The following is a 26,071-nucleotide window of genomic DNA, read 5'->3' on the forward strand; positions in this document are numbered from 1 at the left end:
CTTCATCCACATGGCCCCGGACACAACTCAACACATGGTGCTGAAGATCTGTCCATGCAACTGCTTAGTTCTAAGGTTATGAAAGAGCCAAAAAAGGGGTTCCCTAGTGTATATTTTTAGAAGTTTACATTTAAACCTGTCTTTTGCCAGCCTGGCCTGCAAAAATTAGAAGCTTTGGTTTCACTCTTTCCCATTTAAGTTAACATGCAGCTTTAAACATATGTGAATGCCTGGGATTTATACCCACCCTGAAAAAACACACCTCCTTGAAGTTGGGCAGTGGAAAGCACAGCCCAGGACAGCCCTGTCCAGAATGCCAGGCCCTCTGGGCAGTGACCAGGCCTGTCTTCTCTGGGAAAATTGGAAGTGCTGATTGGAACTTTCAGAGTCATGAGATGTTAAGAGATGTAAGAGGTGATTTGTTGTGTGCATTTTGCTCAGGTGAGCGAGGAGGTGGAAAGTCAGGCCGGTCTCTGGACCAAGAAGAACTGGCACTTAAACATTGCTTTCCCATTGGCACTCAATAGATCCTAACAGATCAAATACAGTTGAGACTTCTTTCCATCGCCAGGAGCACAAGGGAACGTCCACCTTCACAGAGACCTCAAAGAGGCAGGATTCAAGGACTTTGTCCCCATATTCCCAAACACTTTCTTTCCCTCTTTTCCCTGAGTGACTGGCAGTTGCTTCAATAGTAAAATTAAAAGTGGGGTGTTTTATTTATGCCCAGGAGGATGCAGGGGGGATGAGTAGGAGCAAATGAACTGAACAGAAGCCCCACGCTGTGGTGAAAAATGGTAAATAATGAACTGGATTCCAAGGAGCCAGTCATAATAACTGTTCAGTTGACGAAATATCTCCGTGGAGACACAGGGCACATTGAGATTCCATGGGGCGGACACCTCACAACGAGGAGTGTGACGGACAATTGATTTTAAATCTGGGGTTTAAACTGTTAGTTTACGGACCCCACATAGCATGCGTGCTTACTTGTTTATGGTAAATGTCTCCCCTTAAAATGGAGCAAGAAAGACATGAGGACCACCCAGCCCACTCTCGGCTCACACGCAGATGAACAGGAGTTTAGTCTAGAAGAATTCACCAGGTCCCACCAGGTCAGAGCTCAACCAGGTTATGGGCAGCAGCCCTGACCGTGGGCTACATCCCAGAAATGCCTGTGTCCACCTGCATCAGGAAGGTGGCACATGTCAGGAGTACATGAAGAAGGGAAGATGACTGAACCTGGGCCATGTTCTTCTGAGATAAGGCTCTCCCATCAAAGCCATTCAGATGCCACATGTAGATGGTCATCAAGTCATAGCCCAGCATTTAATTGCCCCCAAAGATTTCAAGAGGGTAAAAAAACCAACTCCCTATCTTCTCTGGAGGCAATAAAACTATCCCCATCTTTTTTCCAATCTCTAAAGTTACAATCTTTTTTTTTTTTTTTAGTGGAAACATAGCACTAAATTTGTTAGTGAACGAATAACAGAAAAAACACTAACATCTAGTGTTTGTCTATGTGCTAGGGGTGGCTTTAGGGTGTTTAAACCATGTTATCTTATTCAACAAAATATTCCATGTTCTCCCTAATTATGACCATCAGTTGTCCACACTGGGCACAGCTGTTTGTGAAAGAGGCAGCTGGAGGGAGGGAGGAGAGAAAGAAAAGGATAGAAGAAAGGAAGAAGTGTCAGGAAAGCCACGGAATTCGTCAGCTCCAATTGCCCCCCACACCCACCAAGGCGGCTGCGGGTCCAAGGATGTTCTGAGGGGTCGCGACTAATTAAGGCACAAATGAGAAGCTGGGTAAAGCTGTACCTTTGAAGAGCTTCTGATCTTCAGATACATGTACTGGGGGCAGGGGGTCATTCCAGGAGAAGCCCTTGGTACTGTCTGAATGGGGGCGTGGCTCTCAGGAAAGCCAGGACTCAGGATTTAACCTGGAAATCAGGGTCTCGGCTTCACCGCAGGTCGGGTTGGCTCAGGGTGGTCTCACAGTCCTGTCTCCTGTTCCTCGGGGCTTTGTGACCCTGCCCCCATGCCCTGGGGTTTAGAGCTCTGGACCCCCATCAGCAGGAGCTGCTTTCCTTACTTACATAACAATATCCCTCAGAGCTCCCGCAAGCTTGGCTAGGAAGCAGCTTACATGGCCCTAGATGGGACGAGAGGGGACACATGGGCATCAGGCCCACCCTCAGGGAGTCTTCCAGTTAGGGGGTGATCCTCGGCCAAGGGCCAGGGGGGCAGCAGGGTTCCTGGGTTCCCCAGCACCTTCCGCTGGCTGGCTGACTGGCTATTTATAGATAAACTTGCAGCTCAGGTTGGGGGAAGGGGTGGGGACAGAGGGGGAGAGCAGACTCAGTTCCCGCGGGGAGGGCAGCGGCCACGGGCTCTGATGCCTCCTCTGTCCCCCAGGCCTGGACACCAGGCATGCCCAGGTCATCGTCCTGTCCTCGGGGACGAAGTGCATCAGCGGCGAGCACATCAACGACCAGGGGCTGGTGGTCAACGACTGCCACGCAGAGATCCTGGCCAGGCGGGCGCTGGTCCACTTCCTATACGCACAGCTGGAGCTGCACCTGAGGTGAGCATGAGGCCTGCACCTGTGTCCCTCTGTCCTGGCGTCCCCTCTGTCCTGGCATCCCCTTGGTCCTGGCCGGCCCAGCACCTGCTAACGGCCATGCCCTGAAAGCATGCGGCTCCTCACTGGGCCGTCCCAGGGGCGTCTCCCTTGAGGACCCCCTAGGCAGGGGCAGACTCTCGGTGGCCCCGAGCACAGCGGGCATCTTGGTCAGGTCTGCTGTCCCCCACGCCCTCTAACACAGGGTCCCAGCAGTCACACAGAGGGGGAACAGACCCAGGGGTGCTGAGCAGACGCACAGAGAGCGAGGCCTTCATACGCTCTGGGAAGTTTTATTCGAGCCCCTGATGTGCAGCTTCTCCTCAGTTCCAGGCCCACGGTGGATCAGCCATGGCTAAACGTGGGGAAGAGTTGGAGATCTCACCTAACTGGGGAGGGTTTCTGTCTGAGTATCCAGGTCAGAAATGTTTCCAAACACCCCTGACTCCGGGTGTGTCACCATGGCCCGGGCCTGGCTGTGCGCTGGCTCCCAGCTGCAGGCCGGGGAGGGGAGCGGGGGGGGATTCGGGCCCCTGCCCTTGGGCATTGTTGGGAAGGGACCAGCAATGGCTGCAGAAAGCCAGGGCCGTGCATTTACCCCAAGATTCTGGGGATCCGTGGCTGGGGGCCCGGCACAGAGTCAGGAGGCAGCGAGGCTGGTGGGACACCTCAGGGGTTCCCAGGCTCCGCCTGTGTGAGGAATCCATCAGCAACAGGGCAGGACGCGTGAAACAGCTGGACTCGGAGGAAGGCGGCCGTGGCCGGCAGGACAGGGAGTGTGGGCGGGGCCGCAGCCGGGCTTCTCCATGCAGGGGGGGCTCCTTCCTGCAGCGAGGCTCCTCCATGCGGAGGGGAGCTCCTCCGTGCGGGGGGGCTCCTCCGTGCGGAGGGGGGCTCCTCTGTGCGGGCGGCCAGGGGGGTCCTGAAGAGGGCACGGCCAGAGGGGTCCACGCGCTGAGTTCCTGGGGGGTCGCGCCCCTCTGTCCCCATTCTGCGTCTGACTCCGGCCCCATGATCCCCTGGCAGATGTTGGATTGTTGAGGAGGCAGCAGCGGGGAGGACGGTGGGAACTAGACCCCAGGGGCTCCACACGCGGGGTACGGGAACGGCTATGAGCCGAGCCTGGGGGGCCCAGCCCGGGGCCGCGGCTGAACGCCCTCCCGTCTGTCTGCAGCAAGCGGCGCGAGGACAGCGAGCGCTCCATCTTCGAGCGGCTGAAGGAGGGCGGCTTCCGGTTGCGAGAGGGCGTCCTGTTTCACCTGTACCTGAGCGCCTCGCCCTGCGGAGACGCGCGCCTGCACTCACCCCACGAGCGCGCGGCCGAGCGTGAGTAAGCGGGCTCCATCACCAGCATCACCAGCATCATCACTGTCACCTGAGTCCTAGTGCCATGTAAAACAGCAAAGAAGAGATTCAGGCACTACCCACGGGAAAGCCGGGCATCCCTTGGATGTGCCACTGCCAGGTTCAGCCTCTCAGTTTGTTTCTCCCTTCCAGAGAAGACTCAGAGGCCAGTCCAAACTGAACCTCACATTGCCAAGGACCTGGTTGGTAGCACTGTCAGTCACAACCTGAAACCTCTCTGAGTAGTGCAATGACTTTCTTCCCGAGAGATGGCCTCTGGGTGCTATGAATACATAGGAAAGGAACTTCAGTTCTTAGAAACCATGAGAACATGTGCCAGGAATTATCTGAGATCTGTAAGAGAAGGTGCCCATGTAAACTCAGATGTCATTTATTGTTTGGTACCTTCAGTGAGGTATGCAAAAGAGTAATGCATTTTCACGAATTCTAAAACTTATATAGAAACCTTGTAAAGAAGGCATCTACTGTCCATCCATATCATCATGTGTGTATCAGTGCTGATATCACTATGATATTTCACATATAATTTGCATGCAAAGCAGTTAAGCATTTCTATAATACAATATAATGCAGACTAAGTGTGCAGAAATATTTTAAAAAGACAAAGTAGTAAAGTTAATCTGTCTTGTTCAAGCTAGTGCTTCATGTAACGGTGGTGTGTGTGGGTGTGGGGGCTCTGGAGAGGAAAGATGGGGAACAGTGACAAGGCAGTACCCCACCTGCTGGTGTCACTTCTGGGTGTAGAGACATTCCCCCCCACCAGACCCTTGGGAGCAGCTCTGGGCTCCCAGGTCCTATCTCAGTCCCTCGACCTAGGAGAGAGGTACCCGCACTGTCCCCATTTTTAGATGAAATAGCTATCACAGTGGTCTGAAGTAGCTTTTCCAAGGCTACTGGGAGACCATAGAGCCAGGACTTGGATTTAGACTGGGTTTGCAGCCTGCTGCCTGGGAACTAGTGTAGTTCCTAAATGGCCACAAAGGGTGAAAAGAACCTCTCAAGAGGCGAGAAGGAGCCCAGACATCGACGCTGTACACGCAGCTCCTCCTCTGGCCCGCCTGTGCTCAGTGTTCAACCTGAAACCTCTCTGGCTGCAGAGCCTCTGATGGTCAGTGTCCAAACTGTGGTGTGACTCCAGCCGAGCTGGACCAGGGCGGAGTTGTGTCCCAGCTCCTCCGCATCTACGTGAGCCCGTCCCGCCCAGAGGTTCTGCCCAGTACCCCCCCACACCCCTGTCTTACGTGGCTCTCATCTCCTAGTGAGCAGCAGCAAGCACCTGGCCAGGAAGTTCCGGGGGCACCTGCGCACGAAGATCGAGTCGGGGGAGGGGACGGTGCCTGTGCGTGGCCCGGGCGCAGTGCAGACCTGGGACGGCGTCCTGCTGGGCGAGCAGCTGGTCACCATGTCCTGCACGGACAAGATCGCCAGGTAACAGCCCCTCTCCTCACGCGAGAGCCGCCCTTGTGTGGGGAGGGGGATGAGGGCGGTGGTCCCGGAGGGGGGCCTAGTCTGGTACTGAGGTGCACAGTGCAGTCCCACACTCTGCCCACATCCCCCACCTCCCTGGAGAGTCAGGCAGAGCTGTCAGAGGGGCAGCCGGGGCTCAGACAGGCAGATACCCAGGGACTTGGGGAGCCGGGCAGTGGGGACCCCAGGCCCTGACCCTGACACTGCACACAGAGGTGGCCCAGGTACACTCGGTGCCCCTGTGGCTTCCTGGGCTACACGGCAGGTAAAACCTGAGCCTGTGTAAACAGGGATCTGGAATCTTGAGGAAAATGACCAACAGGCTGCAGGAGAAACAGGGCTGCTTACTGCCCTGGAGGGACTGACCACCCTGGCCCAACCGCATAAACCAAAGCACTGATTTCTGCAGCAAAGAGAAGCACCTGTAGCATCATCTGGCTCCTCTGTCAGAAGAAAATGCGCCCTCCCCTGTGATGTTCTCATCCCTCATCAAGAGAGAAAAGCAGCTGTTTCCAGCATGAGGGAGTCCTCCTGCTACCCCAAGAGTGCTGGGCCTCTGACTGACCCCTAGAAAGTGAAGTGGACAGATGGTGCAGAATTGAAGATTCACCGTCTCTAGGACCTCAAACATCAGAGGACAGAGAGTGAAACTCGCTACGAGGCCAGTGTGGTGTAGGGCATCAACAGTTCCCACGGATGTGGCCGGTCTTTCTGGCCTGGCTGTAAGAAGTGATCCGAACCCTCCGTCACAGGCGAACGCTGAAACACCACTCCTGAAATGACGGGGAACGGATTTTGGGGGTCTTAGCTCTTGTCTCTCAGAGTCCAGAGGCTCATAAAAGTCTAAATCTTCTGAAACTAATGTTCCTTTAGATATGGTTTCTAATTTTAAGCACCTGAACTTGATTATCGATTGCAATGTGTCTTTAAATGAACAGATTAAAACTTTCTCCATAAAAATGGACTGCAAGTAGTTACAGCTGCTGTCCAGGGACTCCCGCGCTGAGATCTCAGGCCACGGGGGTCCCTCCCTCTGAGTGTGGGCAGGGCAGTCTGTGCTAGGGCCACCAGGGCAGTCCCATTGATCCTCCGGGCACAGAGAGTGCGTCCCTCATTAAAGAGGCCAGCTTCTTTCCAGGATCGCCCCCTCAGGTATCGTTGGCATTTCAGTGACCGACAGACAGACACTAATGTATTTCTTTAGGATTATCTACACTGAAACCAGATATGCAACTTTCTTCTCTGCCAACAATGTGGTGATATCACTGTTTGAACTAGAGGAAAAGTATTCTCCCATTCCCTCCAGAAAACTGAAAACTCTCCAGTTTGTGTTCACGGTGACTTTGGCTTTATCGATGGCGTTGGCCGGACAAGTTAAACTCCTATAGCCAGGCCAGGAGAAGGCTGATCGTCTCTGCTGCAAAGGTGATTAGGAGGAAGCCAGATACAGAATTTGTTTGTCTTTAGACAATCCCACAGCCAGAGCCATTCAGATACAGTTTTGTTCCAAGCCAGTCCACAGATGGCTCTGGAATGCTGACCTCATCGTTTGAGAAAGGGCTTTGTTATCCATGGGGATGTCCACTCCCCAGCATCTCATGCCTCCAGCAATGTCCTCTCCTTCACACCTTTCGGACACCCTCTCTGGGAAAATCGCCCACCAAACCCCAAGGACAGCCCTCCACTCCTTTCAGGGAGACAGGATGTGACTCACAGAAATGACCACAATCATTTTTTTAAGTGAAGTTATGCAAATCTGATAGGCTAAAGTAAACGTTTCATAAAACCAATGACTGTTTAAATTGTGGGACTAAACTGTTTGTGTGTAAATATTACCTTTTATATTCCACTTGAGTTTTATGTGGGTGAGCACATTACTTTAATGACCCACACTTACAGAGGGGGGGACGTGCCTCCATCCTCGCCAGCCAGATGGCTGCCTTTTCTTGCATGAGATTAAAAGATGTTTCTCATTCACCTCGATGCTTCTGAGGCAAATTAATATCGCCAGCTAAATTGCTTGTGTTTTTGGAATAAAATTTAAAGAGAACTTTTTAAGGCAATTGGTGTCACAGGTTCCCGGAGCAGACTGCTCTCCAGGTAGGCCTGCTGGTTTGAGCGTTCGGTAATTAATGGAAAGAATTCTGTGTTAATTGACTGCTTCGGGAAAGGGAAATATAATGACTCCTTATTAATCATGAAAGGAAATGTGCGGCGTGGAGGCCCCACAATAATCGCTCTAACCGTAGAGAAATGTTAATTAATGAAAAGAACAATGATGTAAGAAATTAGCTGCGTGATGCTTATGCGGCGGATGGAGGGTGGATTTTAAGCACATTATTTAGAATGGAAACCACAGAATCCTACCTTAAATAACACATACGCGGAAACTTGTTCCACCCAAATTTGGGAGAAAGTCTGACAAGGGCCCTGTCACCTTTGCTGGCAGAAGCCGACACATACCCAGAGCAGCTTTCATTTTGGAGCCGCATGCTCTGCTCAGGGCCCCTGAAGTCAAAGCAGCCCAGAGCCCAGCGAACTCCTTGGGTCACCGGAGCAGGCCCCGCCCACTGCCAGGTCACCCGGGCAGAGCGCCCAGGACCTGACCCCCATCTCCCCCCAGGTGGAACGTGCTGGGCCTGCAGGGTGCGCTGCTCTGCCACTTCATTGAGCCCGTGTACCTGCACAGCATCGTGGTGGGCAGCCTGCGCCACACCGGCCACCTCTCCCGTGTCATGAGCCACCGGACCCAGGACGTCGGCCAGCTGCCTGCCTCCTACCGGCACAACCGGCCCCTGCTCAGCGGTAAGGAGGCCATCCTCAGATGCACACCCCTGTATCCAGTCCCGGGCCCCAGGGCAGGCTTTCCAAGTCAGGCCCATGCCGCTTAAGACTCAGTGCCCGGTACCTGAAAGACCAGACGGGCGGATGAAGGCGCCGGTGATGGTCCAGGGTGGACTCTCCACACGTGCGGTGTTGCTGTCAGGGCCGTGTCTGCAGGGCCATGGAAGTACAGGCAGTGAGCATGCATGTTCAACAGGGGAGGGGACCCAGGGCCTCAGTCCACCCTGATCTGATCCAGGAGCGAGTTTCTGAATGTCCCCCCAGCACCCCCACCCTGGGAGGGGGCACAGCCCAGGGTCCTGAGGACCAGGACTCACATGGCCATGCCCTGGCAGCCGCCTAGCTCTGGGCTCAGCAGGAGTGACCCTCCATCCCGAGGAGCCTGTCCTGACCGGTGGCCCCGGGGAAGGTAGAAGAGGGGCGTTTCTGTGCTCCCCGTGCTCCTCCCCTGCAGGGGTGCTGGGTGGACGCATGTTGATCCACAGGGACCAGCCAGTCTAGGGCTTGGGTTTGGATGAGATCCTCAGAAAGAGGAGACAGAGACAGTGAAGAGCTGTGGTTAGAGTCAGCCTAGGAATGCCTGGGACCATGAAATTGTTCACTTAGGAGCCAAGGGGCACTGGTGGTGCCCACGGGGTGGCGGTGAATACAGAAGGTGCTAAGCTGTGAGGGCTCCCGCAGGCCAGGCCAGCTCCCCAGAGGAGCCACCTCCCACCCCCGGTTCCCTATCCCGATGGTGGTCCCCGGCCAAGGACAGCATCTCGGACCCCAGAGCTCAGACAGGGCAGGAGAGCATCGGGGCTGGGACTGTCTGGTACTCAGAGACCCAGGCTTCTTACGCTCAAGACCCTGTTCCTAAAACCTGCAACCCTCTGCCAGAATCAGGGACCCCCCTCAGATGCCCAGGGGTCCCCAGGGCCAGAGAGGGGCCTCAGCAAACTGCAGGGAGGCCATGGGACAGGGGTCACAGGGGATGTCTAGGACCACAGCCCAGCTTTCCTCGCCGTGACCTTGGGCTGACCTGTGGTAGATGGGGTCCCCTCACACACCTCCCCACCATGAACAGTGCCTGCACATCTGACCCGAAGCTGTACACAGGGGTCCCCAGGCCTGAGCCCAGGCAGATCATGGCCACAAACAACCTGGGGGTGGCTCTCCTGGGGGGTGGGCACCCACAGGGGCTGGGTCTGCAGTGCAGTGACTTCCAGCACCAGACGCTGCTGCCCTGGGAACTAAGAGGTCCCATCTACTGTCCAGCCATCCAGCCATCCGCTCGGGAGCAGGAGGCTGCAGAGGAGCAGCGTGTGGACAGGAGGGGTGCCCCGTGGCTGGATCCGGGTGTTGGGAGGGCCAAGGGGGCGGGGGTGGGGAGGGGCTAGGCTGAACAACCTGCAGCATCAGGACCATGAACACGAGGCCCAGGGTGTCCTCTGCCCACTCCTGTGTGACCCCAGCAGGACCCGGGGACTGGCCATGTTGGCTGCACACAGAGTGGAACGGCGTGGAGGGCCCAAGGCCGAGGGCCCAGGGTCAGCGCCCCTCCTCGAGGCCACCGTCCTCCGTGGTTTAGAATCCGCAGTAGCCCCTGGGCTTAGAAGGAACCACTTTAGTGCTCTGCTGTCCTGAAATGCAAACACGGGCTGGTTTCCAGTCCACACTGGGCCCTGGTCACCTCGCCTTGCCAGCGGCCCTACACCCTCAAGCCTTGCTTCTTTTCACTCCATCTTGTGTCCATGGCCCTGGCATCCACCCCATGGAAAGCTGGCACACAAAAAAAAAAAAAAGAAAGAAAGCTGGCACACAGCAGGCACCCCATGAACACATGTTCTCAGGCGGCCTTCCCATGACTCCATCCGTCCCCCAGTCCACAGGACAAACATCCAGAGAGGAAAGGTATGGGCTGTGTCCTCATTGGACAGCCTTGCCTTCAATGCCCTGACTGCGCCCAAGCCCTGTGACAGCGGCCGTCCGCCCCTCCCTCAGCCCCGGTCCCCACTGGGCGGGCAGCGCTCACACCTGGCACCTGGTCTCTCTTGGCAGGAGTGAGTCAGGCGGAAGCGCGAGAGCCCGGGAAGGCACCCCACTTCAGCGTGAACTGGGTGGTGGGCACGGCGGACGTGGAGGTCATCGACGCCACCACTGGGAGGCGGAGCTGTGGCCGCTCCTCCCGGCTCTGCAAGCACAGGCTCTCGGCGCGGTGGGCGCGGCTCTACGGCAAGGTGGGGGCCGCTCCCTCCCAGCGTCTGAGGGCGGGGGGTGACGGGGGGCACAGGTGGGGCCAGGTGACCGCAGACCCGCCAACTGGTCCCCCGGGGACCCCAGATGTGGCCCCTCCAAGCAGGTCCCCCACCCGCAGCAGGCTTGTCCTGTGGCCCCAGAAACAGATAGAAAGGGGTTCAGTGGTGAACGGCTGTGGCCGGCCCAGCCTGTGAAAAGTCCACGGGGACTTCAGAGTCAATGTGCTTCCGGTTCAGACAGGAGGAGACAGATGCTCCAAGGTTAGGTCCCCCCAATTACGTGGCAGTGAGTATCAGGGCCACGGACTGGCCAGCAAGCAGTTGGAGCCCCCACCATGGCCCCCACTGGCCAGGCCACTCCCGGCGGGCTCACGGCCCCTCTCACTCTGTTCCACAGCTGAGCACCCGGATCCCACGGCACGGGGACACGCCGTCCATGTACTGTGAGGCCAAGCTGGGGGCGCGCACCTACCAGGCCGTCAAACAGCAGCTGTGCAGAGCATTCCAGAAGGCCGGCCTGGGCACGTGGGTGAGGAAGCCGCCTGAGCAAGACCAGTTCCTGCTAGCGCTATGAGGCTGGCGGGGCACGCTGCATGCGGCGGGCACCCCCATGGTGCTGACCCGCACCAAGCGTTCGCTTTCCTCTGGTGTTCCAGAAACATGCGTGTCCAAGCTCGGGCGAGCAACTCACCTTGGGTTAGGGGCGTGGTGCTTCTCTGATGACCACCCCCAGGAGGCCAGGACTGACTGAGGTTGCCCACCACACCCCGCTTCCAGCACAGACGGCCCTGTCTCCCTCCCCCGTGTGTCCAAGGGAGCTTCCATTAGGGCCGGAGGTGCCAAGTGCTGCCTTGAAAAGTGCCGAGGTTCAGCTGGTGAGAAGCAACCAGGCCCACCCGGCGCCCCCGCCCCACCGTGCACCTCCCAACCGAGGGGCTCCCACGAGCACAGCATGTGGGACTTCAGGGTAAGCCACGAGCGAAGAGAAAAGCCATGGGCTCCTCCCCAAAGAAGCCAGAAAGCACGAGCTGTCGCGTTCATTGGTTTCAGTTTTTATTCCACTTCCTTTCAAAAGGACTCGAGGTGCATGATATTATGGAGCCCCAAAACAGGACCAGAGAGTAAACCATTCTCACAGAGCAAAGGGTCAGTTCCTAAAGCACTGGGGCCACGATCAAGGTCCTGAGGAACCCACCTGCCAACATCCGATGACGAGGGCCCCACACCCCACACCATCGCTCCCACGGCTGCATTCCTGGAGGACGACGACTCAACAGCACAGACAAGGTCTGAGCCACTCAGGGTCGTCTTGTCCCAGACTGAGTCCTGCCCTTGTGACTGAGCTTTATTAGAAAGCAAGCCCAGAGCACACGGAACCTGCGGGATCTTGGTCTCCGATCTTGGCTCTCCGATCTCCATCCTGAACAACAAAACCTTCACTCAAGCAGCTGCAGCAGCGCAGCAGGTAGGGTCCTGCCACTTCTGGGTCCCCTGCCCCGCATACCCAGGGCACCTGGGATCAAGGGGGCAGCAACCCGAGCCCGCTCCATGCAGTGGGGAGACACCCAGGACACCCTCAGCCCATTGTATGCCTCTCACCACAGAAGACTCATGTCTGGCTCCATCATGCTGGTCAACCAACCCCTTATTCCTCCAGTTAAAATATCTGGCATTCATGGTGCAAAATAGAAATGGCGAGGCTCCATTGCAGCCCAGGCTCCTCACTTAACCTGAGAAATGCAGGCACAGCATTGGACTCACAGATCCCACAACAGGGCGAAAGTGAAACAAAGAGAGCTGCTGGTACTTATCACAAGTCTGGAAGGAGACGCTTCTCCTAGGATTTAATATAAAGTCAAATTCAGCACTCAAGTTCTTTGACAAGAGAAGACTGGCACGGCAGTGGACAACTTTTCCAAGATAAAGTTTCGAGAGAGATGAAAACGTTCTTGCAAACAGGTGACTCACAGTGATCTTTCATAAGAACTGAGGAAAGACAGTAAAATCTTACTTCTTACATAGCCAGAGTCAAGGCCAGTTGATGTAAGTCTCTGATCCTCCGACGTCTCACCGGACGAAGCTCAGACAGCCAGAGGCCTCAGGCCGGTTGTGACTCTGACTCTGGAGCCCAGGTTGGAGCCCTGCTCTCAAAGCTGGAGGCCCAGCCCCTCCTGGCTCCGAGCAGAATCCCAGCTCGTTGCGCCCTGAGCTGATCCTCGGGGACACCCTCTGCGCTTCATACAAAGGAGCTCCCGGCACAGGGAGCAGACGACAGCAACGATGCAGGGGGCGACCCACAAACAAGGCAGGGACGCCGCCTAAAGTACCTGCTTAGGGGCTCAGAAGGCACCCACCCACCCGTCACGAGCCTCCCCCAGGGCCTGGGTCAGGGCTGCATGTTCACGTTTGTCTGAGGCACTGGGTCTCCACAACCACCCCAACTGATATGTAAACAGCCGCTCCTGGAGAAGGTGGCACCTGACACCCAGTGCGCATGAGCACCAGCCTGGGGCCAGTCTGTCGGGTCAGGAGGGTGCCTCTAGGCGGGAAAGGTGGACGAGGAGTCTGCAGGGCCCACCTGCAGCAAGACAAGGGTCCGAGGGCAGCGGGAAGCCAGGCTCAGGGCCTGGCGCTTTGCCATGAGTGAGCAGGAAACGAGGAACGGCCCCGGGGTTCCCAGCACAGGAGGGCAAGTGGGGGCAGGAGCTGGAACAACTGGAAGCTCGAGGAGGGGCCTGGGGTGGTGGGAGGGCCCAGCTCAGGTCATCCGGGAGCCCAGAGGTATCTCTCCCTCCACTCCAGGCCCCGGGAGCCTGGCCCTGTTTAGGCAGGTCCACTTGCATATTTTAATTGGAAAAACCTGGGGAATTTGAGTCAAGCAGAGCCTGACAGCTCCTGGACCCCACCTGTGGTCTCTGTGAGAAGAAAACTTGAGTTCCCCTGAAAGCAGGACAGAGCCAACGAAAAGGCCCACCATCCACTGCCTGCAGAACCTGCCGGAGCACCACCTGTGCCTCCGCACTCACACCTGCCCTGCTGGGTCCCATCCGCCCAGCCCATCGCATCCACCTCTCTCCCCAGTGCACACGGCTCTGTAGGGGAAGGCCTGGGGCTCCCTGTGTAGAGCATCTTGGTGGGACCCACCCGCAGAGTCGGGAGTGGGCAGCAGGTCGCACATGTGACAGCGAGTTGCTCGATTCGAGATTTGTGTTCTGTTTTCACCAAGCAAAGGATGTGCAGGTCTATGACTGTTGTTGCCTTTTGCTCCTCTCTGAGTCTGTTCATGTCTGGAGGCTATGGTGTCTTAACATCCACTGTTCCTCAGAACCATCAACGAGCTTTTCAAGCAGGCACAGCTCATATTTTCCCACATGATTCCTTTTTCACAGTATTCTGTTCTTACTGGTAAAGTTAAATGCGTTCTTTTTTTTTTTTTCCAGTATAATGTTTATCATGTCTGGAGAGCCATAAATAGTAAATACAAGGTATATCAATGCCCAGAATAGAATAGAGTATTTTGATGAAATCCTATTTTTAGATTAAAAATTTCAAGATGTGTCTATAGTATCTTGTTTAAAGAAATTAAAAAGACATTTGAAACTTAGACATTTTTGATTTAGAGAAACTTCTATACCCATTTTTTAAGAAGCCATTCCAATGAAATCATCTAATTGGCCCCAAAATACAACAAACAGCACTTTCTGATGAGACCAAAGGGAAGTCAGGAAAGCTGTTTATGGACCACCCCTCAGCGGCCAGGTGAGCCTGAGGTCCTCCCCATTGTCCCATATACTCCCTGGCCCCGCATGGAGTCCCTGCAGGGGGTGGGCGGTGGGGAGGAAGCTCTGACTTGGGAGGGCCCCTGGGGGCCCCTTCCCACCCTCTGCCAGGTCCTGACTCACCCCTGGCTGCAGCACTGCGGGTTGTGGGAACACGGATGCTCCAGCTCCTGCTAAGATCCCCCCACAGACTGAATTAGATCAAATGAAGGGTGCAGGTGGGGGTGGGAGAGGCAGAAACAAGAGGCAAAGGCAGCTGCTGCCTCTGGCTGCCTCTTCTTTCCCACGCTCTCTCTCCCTCCTCAACCTCCCCCCTTTCTCTTGCCTGACTCCCCATCCTGTTACCACTGAAAGTCAGGTCTCAGGTGCGTGTCTGCCCTGAGCCCCACTTCGTTGACTGTTTCAGGTCTTTGCTCAGGACTAGGCAGCCCCCGGAGTGTTCCCGTGATTTTGTGTTCAGTCCCTTCAGGCCCCTGGAGCCTGTTCACCAAAAGGGACACTGATATCACAGCTCTGAACATGTAGACCAAATCATATCACTGCTGCAGGGATGTGCGGGCAGCACCGGCCCTGGAGAAAGAAACACTTGGCTCTCAACTCATGTGAGAAAGGAAGCCGGGGGAGAAATACCCTCCAAAGACAAACAGCCTGGACTCTAGGGCCTCGTGTCACACAAGCACTAGGTTTCTACCACTCCGCAGTACATGTATCAGTAAAAAAGGAAAAACACTTTCCCAGCAGTGCCCAGTTAATTTTCAGCATTTTTTAAGCAAAATGAACTTAATAAATAGTAATTCTTAAGTGAAAGTATGTACATGAAAGCATGACTGAATGGCAATATTGTAACAATCGATGTACATTTGTAATATTTGTAAAAAAAAAAATCCGAAACCTTAAAATATGAATTTACATATGTTAATTTGCCTCTGAGTTCTGTAAATTGCACTTCAGTGAAATCTGATAAGTGAATGTTTCTGTTAAGTGAATAAAAACATTAAGCACAATTGTGCTTTCCTGGGGTGTTGGGCCTTTCTCATCAAGCAGAGTTCTAGGGGCTCAGAGTCCACAGAAGTTCTGCCCCATGAAGAAATGGCAGGATCAGCTTCCGAACCTTCATCTTCTTACAGGAGTGCATCTGAGATCAGGTCTCAGGCAAAGGGTCTGAGCCCCCCAGCCTGGAGGGAAACGAGCCCAAGGTGAAAAGGACAACAGGTGCCCCCTGGTGGCCAGAGAGGGGGACAAGGACTCCGCCAGACAGGCACTCCGGGGGGGACAAGGACTCCAGGGACAGGGACTCCGGGGGACAGGGACTCGGGGGAGGGACTCGGGGACAGGGACTCGGGGGGGACAGGGACTCGGGGGGGACAGGGACTCGGGGGACAGGGACTCGGGGACAGGGACTCGGGGACAGGGACTCGGGGGGGGACAGGGACTCTGGGGACAGGGACTCGGGGGACAGGGACTCTGGGGGAACAGGACTCGGGGGACAGGGACTCGGGGGACAGGGACTCGGGACAGGGACTCGGGGACAGGGACTCGGGGGGGGGGACAGGGACTCTGGGGACAGGGACTCGGGGACAGGGACTCTGGGGACAGGGACTCGGGGGGAACAGGGACTCGGGGGACAGGGACTCGGGGACAGGGACTCGGGGACAGGGACTCGGGGGGGGACAGGGACTCTGGGGACAGGGACTCGGGGACAGGGACTCGGGACAGGGGACTCGGGACAGGGACTCGGGGGGGACAGGGACTCTGGGGACAGGGGACTCGGGGACAGGGACTCGGTGGGGGGGACAGGGACTCGGGGACAGGGACTCGGGGACAGGGACTCGGGGGGGACAGGGACTCTGGGGACAGGGACTCGGGGACAGGGACTCGGGGGGGAACAGGGATTCGGGGACAGGGACTCGGGGGGAGACAGGGACTCGGGGGACAGGGACTCGGGGACAGGGACTCGGGGGACAGGGACTCGGGGACAGGGACTCAGGGGACAGGGACTCGGGGGGACAGGGACTCGGGGGGACAGGGACTCGGGGACAGGGACTCAGGGACTCAGGGCCAGGAACTCGGGGGACAGGGACTCGGGGACAGGGACTCGGGGGACAGGGATCGGGGGACAGGGACTCGGGGGACAGGGACTCGGGGACAGGGACTCGGGGACGGGACTCGGGACAGGGACTCGGGGGACAGGGACTCGGGGACAGGGATCGGGGACAGGGACTCGGGGGACGGACAGGGACTCGGACGGGGGGACAGGGACTCGGGGGACAGGGACTCGGGGACAGGGACTCGGGGACAGGGACTCGGGGGACAGGGATCGGGACAGGGACTCGGGGGAGAGGGACTCGGGGGCGGGACAGGGACTCAGGGGGGACAGGGACTCGGGGACAGGGACTCAGGGACAGGAACTCCGGGGGGACAGGGACTCGGGGGACAGGGACTCAGGGACAGGAACTCGGGGGACAGGGACTCAGGGACAGGAACTCGGGGGACAGGGACTCGGGGACAGGGACTCGGGGGACAGGGACTCGGGGGGGGACAGGGACTCGGGGGACAGGGACTCGGGGACAGGGACTTGGGGGACAGGGACTCGGGGACAGGGACTCGGGGGACAGGGACTCCGGGTGAGGTGAATGGGCTGAGTGCAGGCAGCGTGTGACCATCCTGCTGTCACAGGTGGGGCCACAGTGTGTCTGCACAGGCAGGTGACTCAGGCTGTCCCCCAGGCCTCACAGACGAAGTCCATCAGGAGTGGCCCTCCCCTCAGGGCCACTCCAGCTGGAGCTGGAGCTGGGGGGACCACACCGCCCGCAGGAGACGCATGGCACCAGGCAGCCAGCGGGTCAGCTCAGGGTCCCTCCTCCCAGGACAGCGGCCTGGTGAGATTTAGCCTGTGGTCTGATCACAGGGCCACCCAAACTCCGTGTGGGGCCTCCTCAGACCCAACTTCACCCAAGTTCATGGGACAGGACGGTGACCATGAAACCGGCCAGTCACCCCACAGTGAGCAGGGCACCTGGGCGGGAGGGTTGCTCAGGGCGAGCAAGCACTGTTAACCCTCAGAGAGACAGGTCCTGGACACGGGAGGAGGAGCCTCCACAATTCCCTTGCACACTTGGAGAACCCCCTCTCGCCAAGCAGCGGCTGCTTCCGGTCCCCACGGGCTCCCACCTGCAGGGAGCAGGGACTGCGTGAGGCCAAGGCAGCCCCGCTAAAGGCCAAGGATGCAGGGGCAGACCAAGGCTGACCTCTGGCCTTGAGTGCCCTGGGCTGGGGCTGAGCCAAACACACTGTCGGGGACCTCAGCCCCCCTCAGCCACTCTCCCCCTAGACCCAGCCCCTGGGCCTCAGGCTCTGCTTCTGCCAAGGTTGGGGTCCCTGCATAGAGAAGCAGGTTCAGAAAGCCAGTAGCCAGAAGGAAAGGTATCCACTGCACTTGTGGTCACCCGTGGGTGAGTCAGGTCACATCTAATGACACTAGAAAGGAACCTTCCTCCCTGCATGTGGGATTCCTTCTCCATCTCGACCCGGCGGGGCAGCGTCACAGGCGGTGACAACCTTGGCCAGGACCGCACCTGGGGCGTCTGCAAGAGGCCAGCAGGGGGCTCTCCGCCCCAAGCAAGCTCTGTTCCACGAAGGGTCAGTGTCCAGAGTGACTTCTGACACACACCCCCAGCCCGGGGAGCTCACGTTCGGGGGAGGGGGGCTAAAATCCATCATCCCCTCCCTGGACTAAGGCATGCAGACGAGCAAACCTGGGACAGGGGACACTCACTGCCTGGCCAGGCCAAGGGGCCTGTTGTCCAGGCGGGCAGCCTTCGCGCCCTCAAGGAAGCAGCTGTCGTGGAGGTGTGCGCCCAGACAGAAGAGGCCCGGCTGGGAATGCAGAGCTGCAGCTCAGGCCCAAAGGCAGCGGCCTTGCCCTCCTTGGCTGTGGCTGTGACAGCCGGTCTCTGCCTCCCTCCTGAGGGCATCCTACCTGAAAGCCTGCTCTGCGAGACTGTGCCTCAGGTGCCTGGTACAGGGAGCAAGTGAGGCTGCTGACCTCACTCCACTAAACCCCAGAACTGAGGTCCCTCAGCAAGAGTTGCTTCAAGTTTCCAAGAAAAACCTGTTTCCACACTGAGAGATCACGGGGACGAGGGGCGCTCCGTGGACCACCCACCCCATCCAGCAGGGACTCAGCTGCCACCCAAACTGGGCACCCTGAGGACCCGTGAATATCTTTGCACTGATCTCAGCTTATCTGGAACCTGGTTGGTTGGTTTCCTCAATAGGTGGAGGCTGTTTACACGGTGACTTGGGGCTTCCCTGGTGGCTCAGCTGGTGAAAAATCCGCCTGCAATGCAGAACCCAGTTCGATCCCTGGGTCAGGAAGATGCGCTGGAGAAGGGATAGGCTACCCACTCCAGTATTCTTGGGCTTCCCTTGTGGCTCAGCTGGGAAAGAATCCACCTGCAATGTGGGAGTCCTGGGTTCGATCCCTGGGTTGGGAAGATCCCCTGGAGGAGGCAAAGGCTACTCACTCCAGGATTCTGACCTGGAGAATTCCATGGACAGTATGGTCCATGGGGCCACAGAGTTGGACAAAACTTGGTGACTTTCACTTTGGCATCAGGAAGACTGCATTCACCCACAGCTCTGAGCAAGGCGGCTCCTGCCTTTGAACCCCAATCCCTCATCTTTTAACAAGAGAACCATACCTGCAGCAAAGGGTTGTGATGAGGATTCATTAAGTATGTGAAGGGGAATGTGTTTGCTTTTGGTAATGAGTAGTCATAATGATGAGTTACTATTCGAGTCTGGATGTTTTTCTGCCCCCCCGCCATCACAGGACTCCAACCGTTCACTAACAGGGAGGGTCAAAGTGATCACTCTCCAGGTTCTTCAATAAATAATATTTTATTGAGACTTGCTATGAATAACCCATTGTCCTCCATCCTTAGAGATAATAAAACACATGTGCTCTCTAGTCCCAAAGAGCTGATAGACTAGTTGGTGGCAATGAACACAAAGCAATTCAAAAAGAAATTAAACGGTGTCCACAACACAGGCAGGACATAATTAGCAGCGGACAGCACTGCTTTGCAATGAAGCAAGGGGGGCACAGACAAGGTGACCAGGCAAGTCCGGTGCCAGGGGTGGGGGTGCTGGAATAATCAGAGGGAGGCAAGGGCACCTGGGGGCAGGGTGGGGCGTGAGGCCAAGACCACCCTGGGCAGGGTCATCCACAGGAAGAGTCCAGAGGTGAGAAAAGGGAAATGCAAGCTGCCCTGCCTCAAGGAGAAACATCAAGAAGCCCTAATTTACAAATGCTCGTAGGGACTATTTCAAGAGGCAGCCACTGGAAAGTGTGCAGAGACTCGGAGATAAGTCAGAGTCACTGCAGAGGGACTAGACCAGACACATTCACTGCCCTTCTTGCCTGTTGCTGGAACCCCTCCCGGAAGGGAGCTCCTCTGCCCCTGGACACCCCAAAGCTCAGGGAAGATACCCACCATCCTGTCCCCTAGGGGCGACACATGTGGACGTGGTCAGAGCAGGTGCCCGGTGGGCGGGTGTGGGGACAGGGTGGCTGGAAGCACGGCCAGTCTGGGAGCCCCGGGGGCCAGGTGAGCAGAGACCCAATGCCAGGGTCAGCTTGTCAGCACCAACCCCAGAGCTGGACTGTCTCGGCCAGAACCCCCCTTCCCCCTCCAGTCCATGCTGAGACACTGGGAAGGGACCACCCACCCGTAAACGGTGTCCATGAGGCTCAGCAAGCAGCTAACACACAAGCACCGAGGACAGTGCCCAGGCAGGCAGGAGTGCCATGGGCCCCCGCTTCTGCCCCACAGACGGGACGCTCACTGTTGACATCCGGGCCCCTGCTGAGGAAGGAGATTTCCCTGAGGACTTCGTGCCGTGAGCCCAGTCCACATGAGGCAGCTTCTGAGCTGAGCCAGCCTTCCATGTCGAGCCAGCTGCACATGAAGGGGCCAGACGCACATGAAGACACCTGCAGATGACTCCAGAGTCATGACTACACTGCTCCCAGCGTGCAATCCTCCCAGACATCATGGAGGAGAGAAAAGTCATCTCTGACACACACCCTTTCTGAACTCAACCACAGAATCCATGAGCACAATGACTGCTTTGTACACACGTGCACACACACTGTCACCGGCGTGGTTTCTGATAAAACATCCCATGTTCTTCCCATCCCTCTTTCCTATAGCTGTGGTATATTCTCGGTGCTTTCCAGATTTTGTTTTTGCTATTCTGCAGTTTGAATGTGACGTGCCCAAGTGTTTTCTGGCATTTCTGCACTTGGCATCCCCCCAGCATCTCTGATTTGTTGTCTGCTTTATGTCATTATTTTTGGGAAATTCTCAGCTATTATTTCAAATCTCCTTGCTCCATCCTCTCTTCCAGTTCCCAAATGTGGATATCACACCTTTCTGTAATTGTCCCTGGATATTCTATTCTGATTTTTTTCGTTCTTTTTTCCTCCTTGGATTCCTGTTTGGGATGTTTCTATTGGCCCATGTTTAGACGCTCAGTCCAGTCTACTGAACAGCTTCTCAGAGGCATTCTTCATGGCTGCCCCAGGGTTTTGATTCTTTCTTATGGTTTTCATATCACTCCCATCGGCTCTCGCAGACTGTCTACCATTTCCACTAAAGCCCTTAGCATGTTAACCACAGTAGTTTTGAAACCCTGGCTCCATAACCTCCAGCACCTCTGCCCCATCCATAGCTATTTTACACCTCATATATGATCAGTGTATTTCACACATTCAATTAGACCCCAATAAAACTGTGTCATAAAAAAGGAAAATCAGGTTCCTATATACAATAGAGAGAATTAGTTGCAGAACATACACAAATAGTTTTATCACTGAAAAAGCAGGAAAAGTTCACCAGAATGACATTTTTGTATCACTTGTTGAGAATCAATTCAGGGCTAGAAAACATTAGTAATACATAGGCATCATAGAAAATGATTATATTTTAGCAAATATATGAGAACATACCCACCTAGCCAAATAAATGCTGCTTTCCCCAAAACAAGACTGTGAGAATAAAGTCTTACTCTGGCATGTGGCCCCCAATCAACACAATTTTTGGACGGTCTCCTGGATTTGAAATTGCCTTCAGTCCCCTCTTAGGAACATAGAAAACTACTTTTATTGTTTTATGATCACACCTGGTAAATGAAATCCTTATTACATTTCCCACTTTAAAGCCAGGATTTACAAAATGTATCTGACCAACAACCCAATTTTGACAGTGTAAACTCTGCCTTTTGACAACTGCCTTTGTGACTGTTTTTTTTTTTTAAGCCAACCACTTTTATTATCATTCTTTGTATTTTATAGGACAAGAAAAAAGAAAGAAATGTAACAAACATGTCAGCTTGTATTTTTTTTTTACCTACAGGTTTGTACATGTTGTTCTGTTTACACTGGGGAGCAGGGTCTCCCCGCCTTCAGGCACAGCGGCTGCAGGTGTCCGAGGCCCTTCTGCAGATGCAGCTCTGACACACACGTTGTGGCCCAGGCAGCCACAGGAGCAGCAGCTCTTCCTGCAGGAGGTGCACTCGCAATCTCTGCTTTTGCAGGAGCCAGCACACGTGCAGGACCCACCTGCGGTACAGGAGTGGTTGGGATCCACGGCAAACTGAAGCAGGGCTGGGGTCCAGAGACGACTGCACAAAGGATGGCAAGGATGTCTAAGGGGCATGCTCTTTGTGACTGTTTTTCTCAAGAACATGATCTTGGAACAAAATTGGCTTTGCGTTTCCTCCCATGGAACGTACACACTGACAGAAAATCAGACAATTTAGGATAAAACTACACATTTTTAAGTGCAAGAATTAGTACCTGAAGTGAAAAATTAGGTTTTGCAATAAGCATGAAACTGATGTGGAGGAAAATATTACTACAAATTCCCTCGTCTTACCAGCATTCACTTGATCCAACACTTTCTCTTTAGAACTGTTTCTATTATCTTGGTTGTATGATGTTAGACTCATTAAAGGAACATGTGAAAGAGCACTCAGGTTATACAGTGTGAGAACTGGAACACGAACCCATGTGCCCAACGTCCAGATCAGGATGACACCCATGTGCCCGCATCCAGACCAGGACTGGCACCCATGTGCCCACATCCAGGTCAACATCGGCATCCATGTGCCCACTGTCCAGATCAGGACTGGCACCCATGTGCCAACCATCCAGATCAGGACAAGTACCTGTGTGCCCACCGTCCGGATCAGGACCAGCCCCCATGTACCCACGGCCCAGGTCAGGACTGGCCCCCGTGTGCCCCCCATCTGGATCAGGAACAGCACCATGTGCCCACCATCTGGATCAGGGCCGGCCCCTGTGTACCCACCCTCCAGATCAGGGTCAACACCTGTGTGCCCACCGTCCAGATCAGGACCAGTGTCCATGTGCCTAGCGTCAAGATCAGGACCGGCACCCATATGCCGAGGATCCAGATGAGGAACAGCACGGTGCCAGTCTCAGCTCTTCCTGATCTCGCCCTTTCCTTCACCCCAGCCCCATTCCTGGCTCACAGACGACCATTCGGAATGTTGGGTTTCATCTCAGGAAATACGAGGCCATGATCACATGCATGGCTGGATGGCTCATGCCTCACAAGGTTGCACATGGACCAACAGTTGCACACAGGTACATGTGGGTTATCCAGTTTCTGTCATGTCTTATTTCTCTGTGTAGATGTACCAAGATTTGCTTTCCAGTCCCTGGTGGTGTGTGCCAGTTGTTCCGTGTTTGGTGCTATGACCTTGAACGTGTGCTCTTTGCGAGCCCATGGACTGCAGCTCGTCAGGCTCCCCTGTCCTTCACTATCTCCCGGAGTTTGCTCAAATTCACGTCCATTGAGTTACTGACGCTATCTAATCATTTCATTCTCTGCCACCCCCTTCTCCTTTTGCCTTCAATCTTTCCCAGCATCAGGGTCTTTTCAAATGAGTCAGCTCTTTCCATCAGGGGGCCAAAGTATTGGAGCTTCAGCATCAGTCCTTCCAATGAATATTCAGGGTTGATTTCCTTTAGGATTGACTGGTTTCATCTCCTTGCAGGCCAAGGGACTCTCAAGAGTCTTCTCCAACACCACAGTTTGAAAGCATCAATTCTTTGACACTCAGTCTTCTTTACGGTCCAACTCTTACATCCATACATTACTACTGGAAAAACCATAATTTTGACTATTTAGACCTTTGTCAGCAAGGTGATATCTCTGCTTTTTAATACTCTGTCTAGGTATGTCACTTTTCCTTCCAAGAAACAAGCATCTTTTAATTTCATGGCTACAGTCACCATCTGCAGTGATTTTGGAGCCCAAGAAAATAAAATTTGTCAGTATTTCCACTTTTTCCCCTTCTATTTGCCATGAAGTGATGAGACTGGATGCCAAGATCTTAGGTTTTTGAATACTGAGTTCTAAGCCAGCTTTTTCACTCTCCTCTTTCACCCTTATCAAGAGGCTCTTTAGTTCTTCTTCACTTTCTACCATTAGGGTGGTATCATCTGCATATCTGAGGTTGTTATTTCTCCCAGCAATCTTGATTCCAGCTTGTGTTTCATCCAGCCTGGCATTGCACATGTACTCTGCATAGAAGTTAAATAAGCAGAGTGCAAATATACAGCCTTGTCATACTCCTTTCCCAATTTTGAACCAGTCCATTGTTCCATGTCCAGTTCTAACTGTTGCTTCTTGACCTGTATATAGGTTTCTCAGGAGACAGATAAAATGGTCTGGTATTCCCATCTCTTTAATAATTTTCCATAGTTTTTCTTTAATGTTCTGTCTTTCACATATAATGCTGGAATTGATTCTCCTTTTGGTGTGAGATGTGGGTGTGTTAGTTACTCAGTCATATCTCCTTGTTACCCCTATAGACTATAGCCCTCCAGGCTCCTTTGTCCATGGGATCCTCCAGGCAAGAACACCTGAGTGGGTATCCATTCCCTACTCCAGGGGATCTTCCCACTCCAGGGAACAAACCCACATCTCCTGCATTGCAGGCAGATTGTTTACTGTCTAAGCCACCAGGGAAGCCCTTGGTGTGTAAGACAGGGATCCAATTTTACTATCTTCCTCCACGTGAATAACCACTAGAAACATTCATTTCCCCCCACTGATCTGTGACTATATGAGCAGAAATGTTTCAGGTTTTCATTTATGCATAAATCAACTTTGATCTCTTTCTGTTGTACTGGTCAATTCCCCACTCTGTGCAAACCCCTCACTCTGCATACTACAACCCTGGCAGACTTAAGGTAAACTTTTTCATCTCTTTTCCCGCCTCCTCTTTCCTCTTCTTGTTAACCCTGGCCTTGGCTCTTTCTAATAAAACTTAGGAACCATACTGTCCAATGCCTCAAAAAAACCCTGGGTGATTTGGATTCCAACTGCACTGTATCTACTTGCCAATATGGGGAGAACCTTTTATAATATTGACTCTTCCTATTAATAACCCTGATGGTCTGTCATTTTATGTCTTTTCTAATGTCTATGTTAAAGTTTTAAAATATTTAAAATATGGTTGATTTTAATTTTTGTCACATATTCAAAAAAGCAAAAACTTCTCAGATAATGGGTGATTTATTTCAATGGTTCTGAAATTTCAAAAACTATAAAAAGAAATACACTAAAAACTCACTTCTGCCCCATTCTTTTTTACCACACTTCCCAGCCCCTCACAGTAACTATGTCCAATCATTTCTTTTTTATCTTTCCAAGGTGTTTTTCCTTGTGGTTAGCATTGAAATTTCTCTATAAATATTTAATACCATACAGACTGTCTTTCAAACCCCAGTAGAACAAAAACAGATATTTAAATCCCAAGCTCTGATCAGATGTAACTTGGTGCAGATGTGTGCCAGTATGCTGGTCCATTTGAAACCATGCCTTCGTGACTTTTTCTTCTTACAAAACATCCTTGTAAAGGTCCTTTAGGGAAGGGGTCCTGGTGAAAACTGCTTCTGTTTATCCACAGGCCATCACTTCACACTCATTCCTGAAGAAGGTCTTGCTGAGCACAGAATCCTTTTCTGTGCTCTTCACTCTGAAGCACCCAGCATTATTTTCATGTAGTTTGAACTACTGGAGAGAGACGGACTTTCTCAGTTCCAGTCCCAAGATTTCCCAGGCAGCACCATGATAGCCGTGTCTGAGCTAGTAGAGCGTAGAACAACAGCTCGCCTAGCATGCAGGTGGGAGGACAGGGTTGTGGGCTGGTGGTGACACGGGGCCCAGCAGCAGGGACAGGTAACAGACTACAGTCTCCAAATCATGGCTGAAATTCCCCAGCATATCCCTATCATTGGCTGGGGGGGGGGGGGGGGGGGGGGGGGGGGGAGTCCTTCTCACACACTGTAGCATCCTTTGGGTACCACGGACACCTGTGTGCTAGCATGACGGGACCTGGGAACTGCCCTCATCATGGGATAAGCCCTGCCCTCCCCGCCTGCAGCCCCCAGCTCAACACTCAGCACGAATCCCATGGAACCAGACTCCCACGCACTTGTCTGGAGGTGCCTGGCGCACATGGAGTCAGCCACCCTTTCCAAAGCCTGACCAAGCCGCCTCCATCATGGATGCCCCCCACACCCCGTCATGCTTCTCAAGTGGCCGAAACCTCACTCTCATCCCTCTCACTTCCTAACACTCTCTTCAGCCTTGACAGGAGGCTCCAATTTGAATATCCTCTCTCTGGAGATCCTGTCCAGCCCAAAAGGCACA

The 26,071-nt window shown here is 54.4% G+C and overlaps 1 protein-coding gene and 1 pseudogene across 1 annotated transcript in view; one reads left to right on the top strand and one right to left on the bottom strand.

The window, feature by feature from the left end:
• Window positions 1-15,319, top strand: part of ADARB2 (adenosine deaminase RNA specific B2 (inactive)) — a 227,444-nt gene extending 212,125 nt beyond the window's left edge. Inside the window, exons 5-10 of the mRNA XM_020883684.2 lie at window positions 2,419-2,587; window positions 3,798-3,949; window positions 5,248-5,416; window positions 8,079-8,260; window positions 10,340-10,518; window positions 10,934-15,319. Coding sequence (XP_020739343.2) covers window positions 2,419-2,587; window positions 3,798-3,949; window positions 5,248-5,416; window positions 8,079-8,260; window positions 10,340-10,518; window positions 10,934-11,110 — 1,028 coding nt within the window. The 3' untranslated portion in view covers window positions 11,111-15,319. The remainder of the gene's footprint in view (window positions 1-2,418; window positions 2,588-3,797; window positions 3,950-5,247; window positions 5,417-8,078; window positions 8,261-10,339; window positions 10,519-10,933) is intronic.
• A 6,395-nt stretch (window positions 15,320-21,714) lies between these two features.
• LOC139036665 (metallothionein-2A pseudogene) lies at window positions 21,715-25,670 on the bottom strand (annotated as a pseudogene).
• Between the last annotated feature and the right edge of the window lie 401 nt (window positions 25,671-26,071).

The sequence above is a fragment of the Odocoileus virginianus genome, chromosome 9 (assembly GCF_023699985.2).
Source record: "Odocoileus virginianus isolate 20LAN1187 ecotype Illinois chromosome 9, Ovbor_1.2, whole genome shotgun sequence".
Lineage (NCBI taxonomy): Eukaryota > Metazoa > Chordata > Mammalia > Artiodactyla > Cervidae > Odocoileus > Odocoileus virginianus.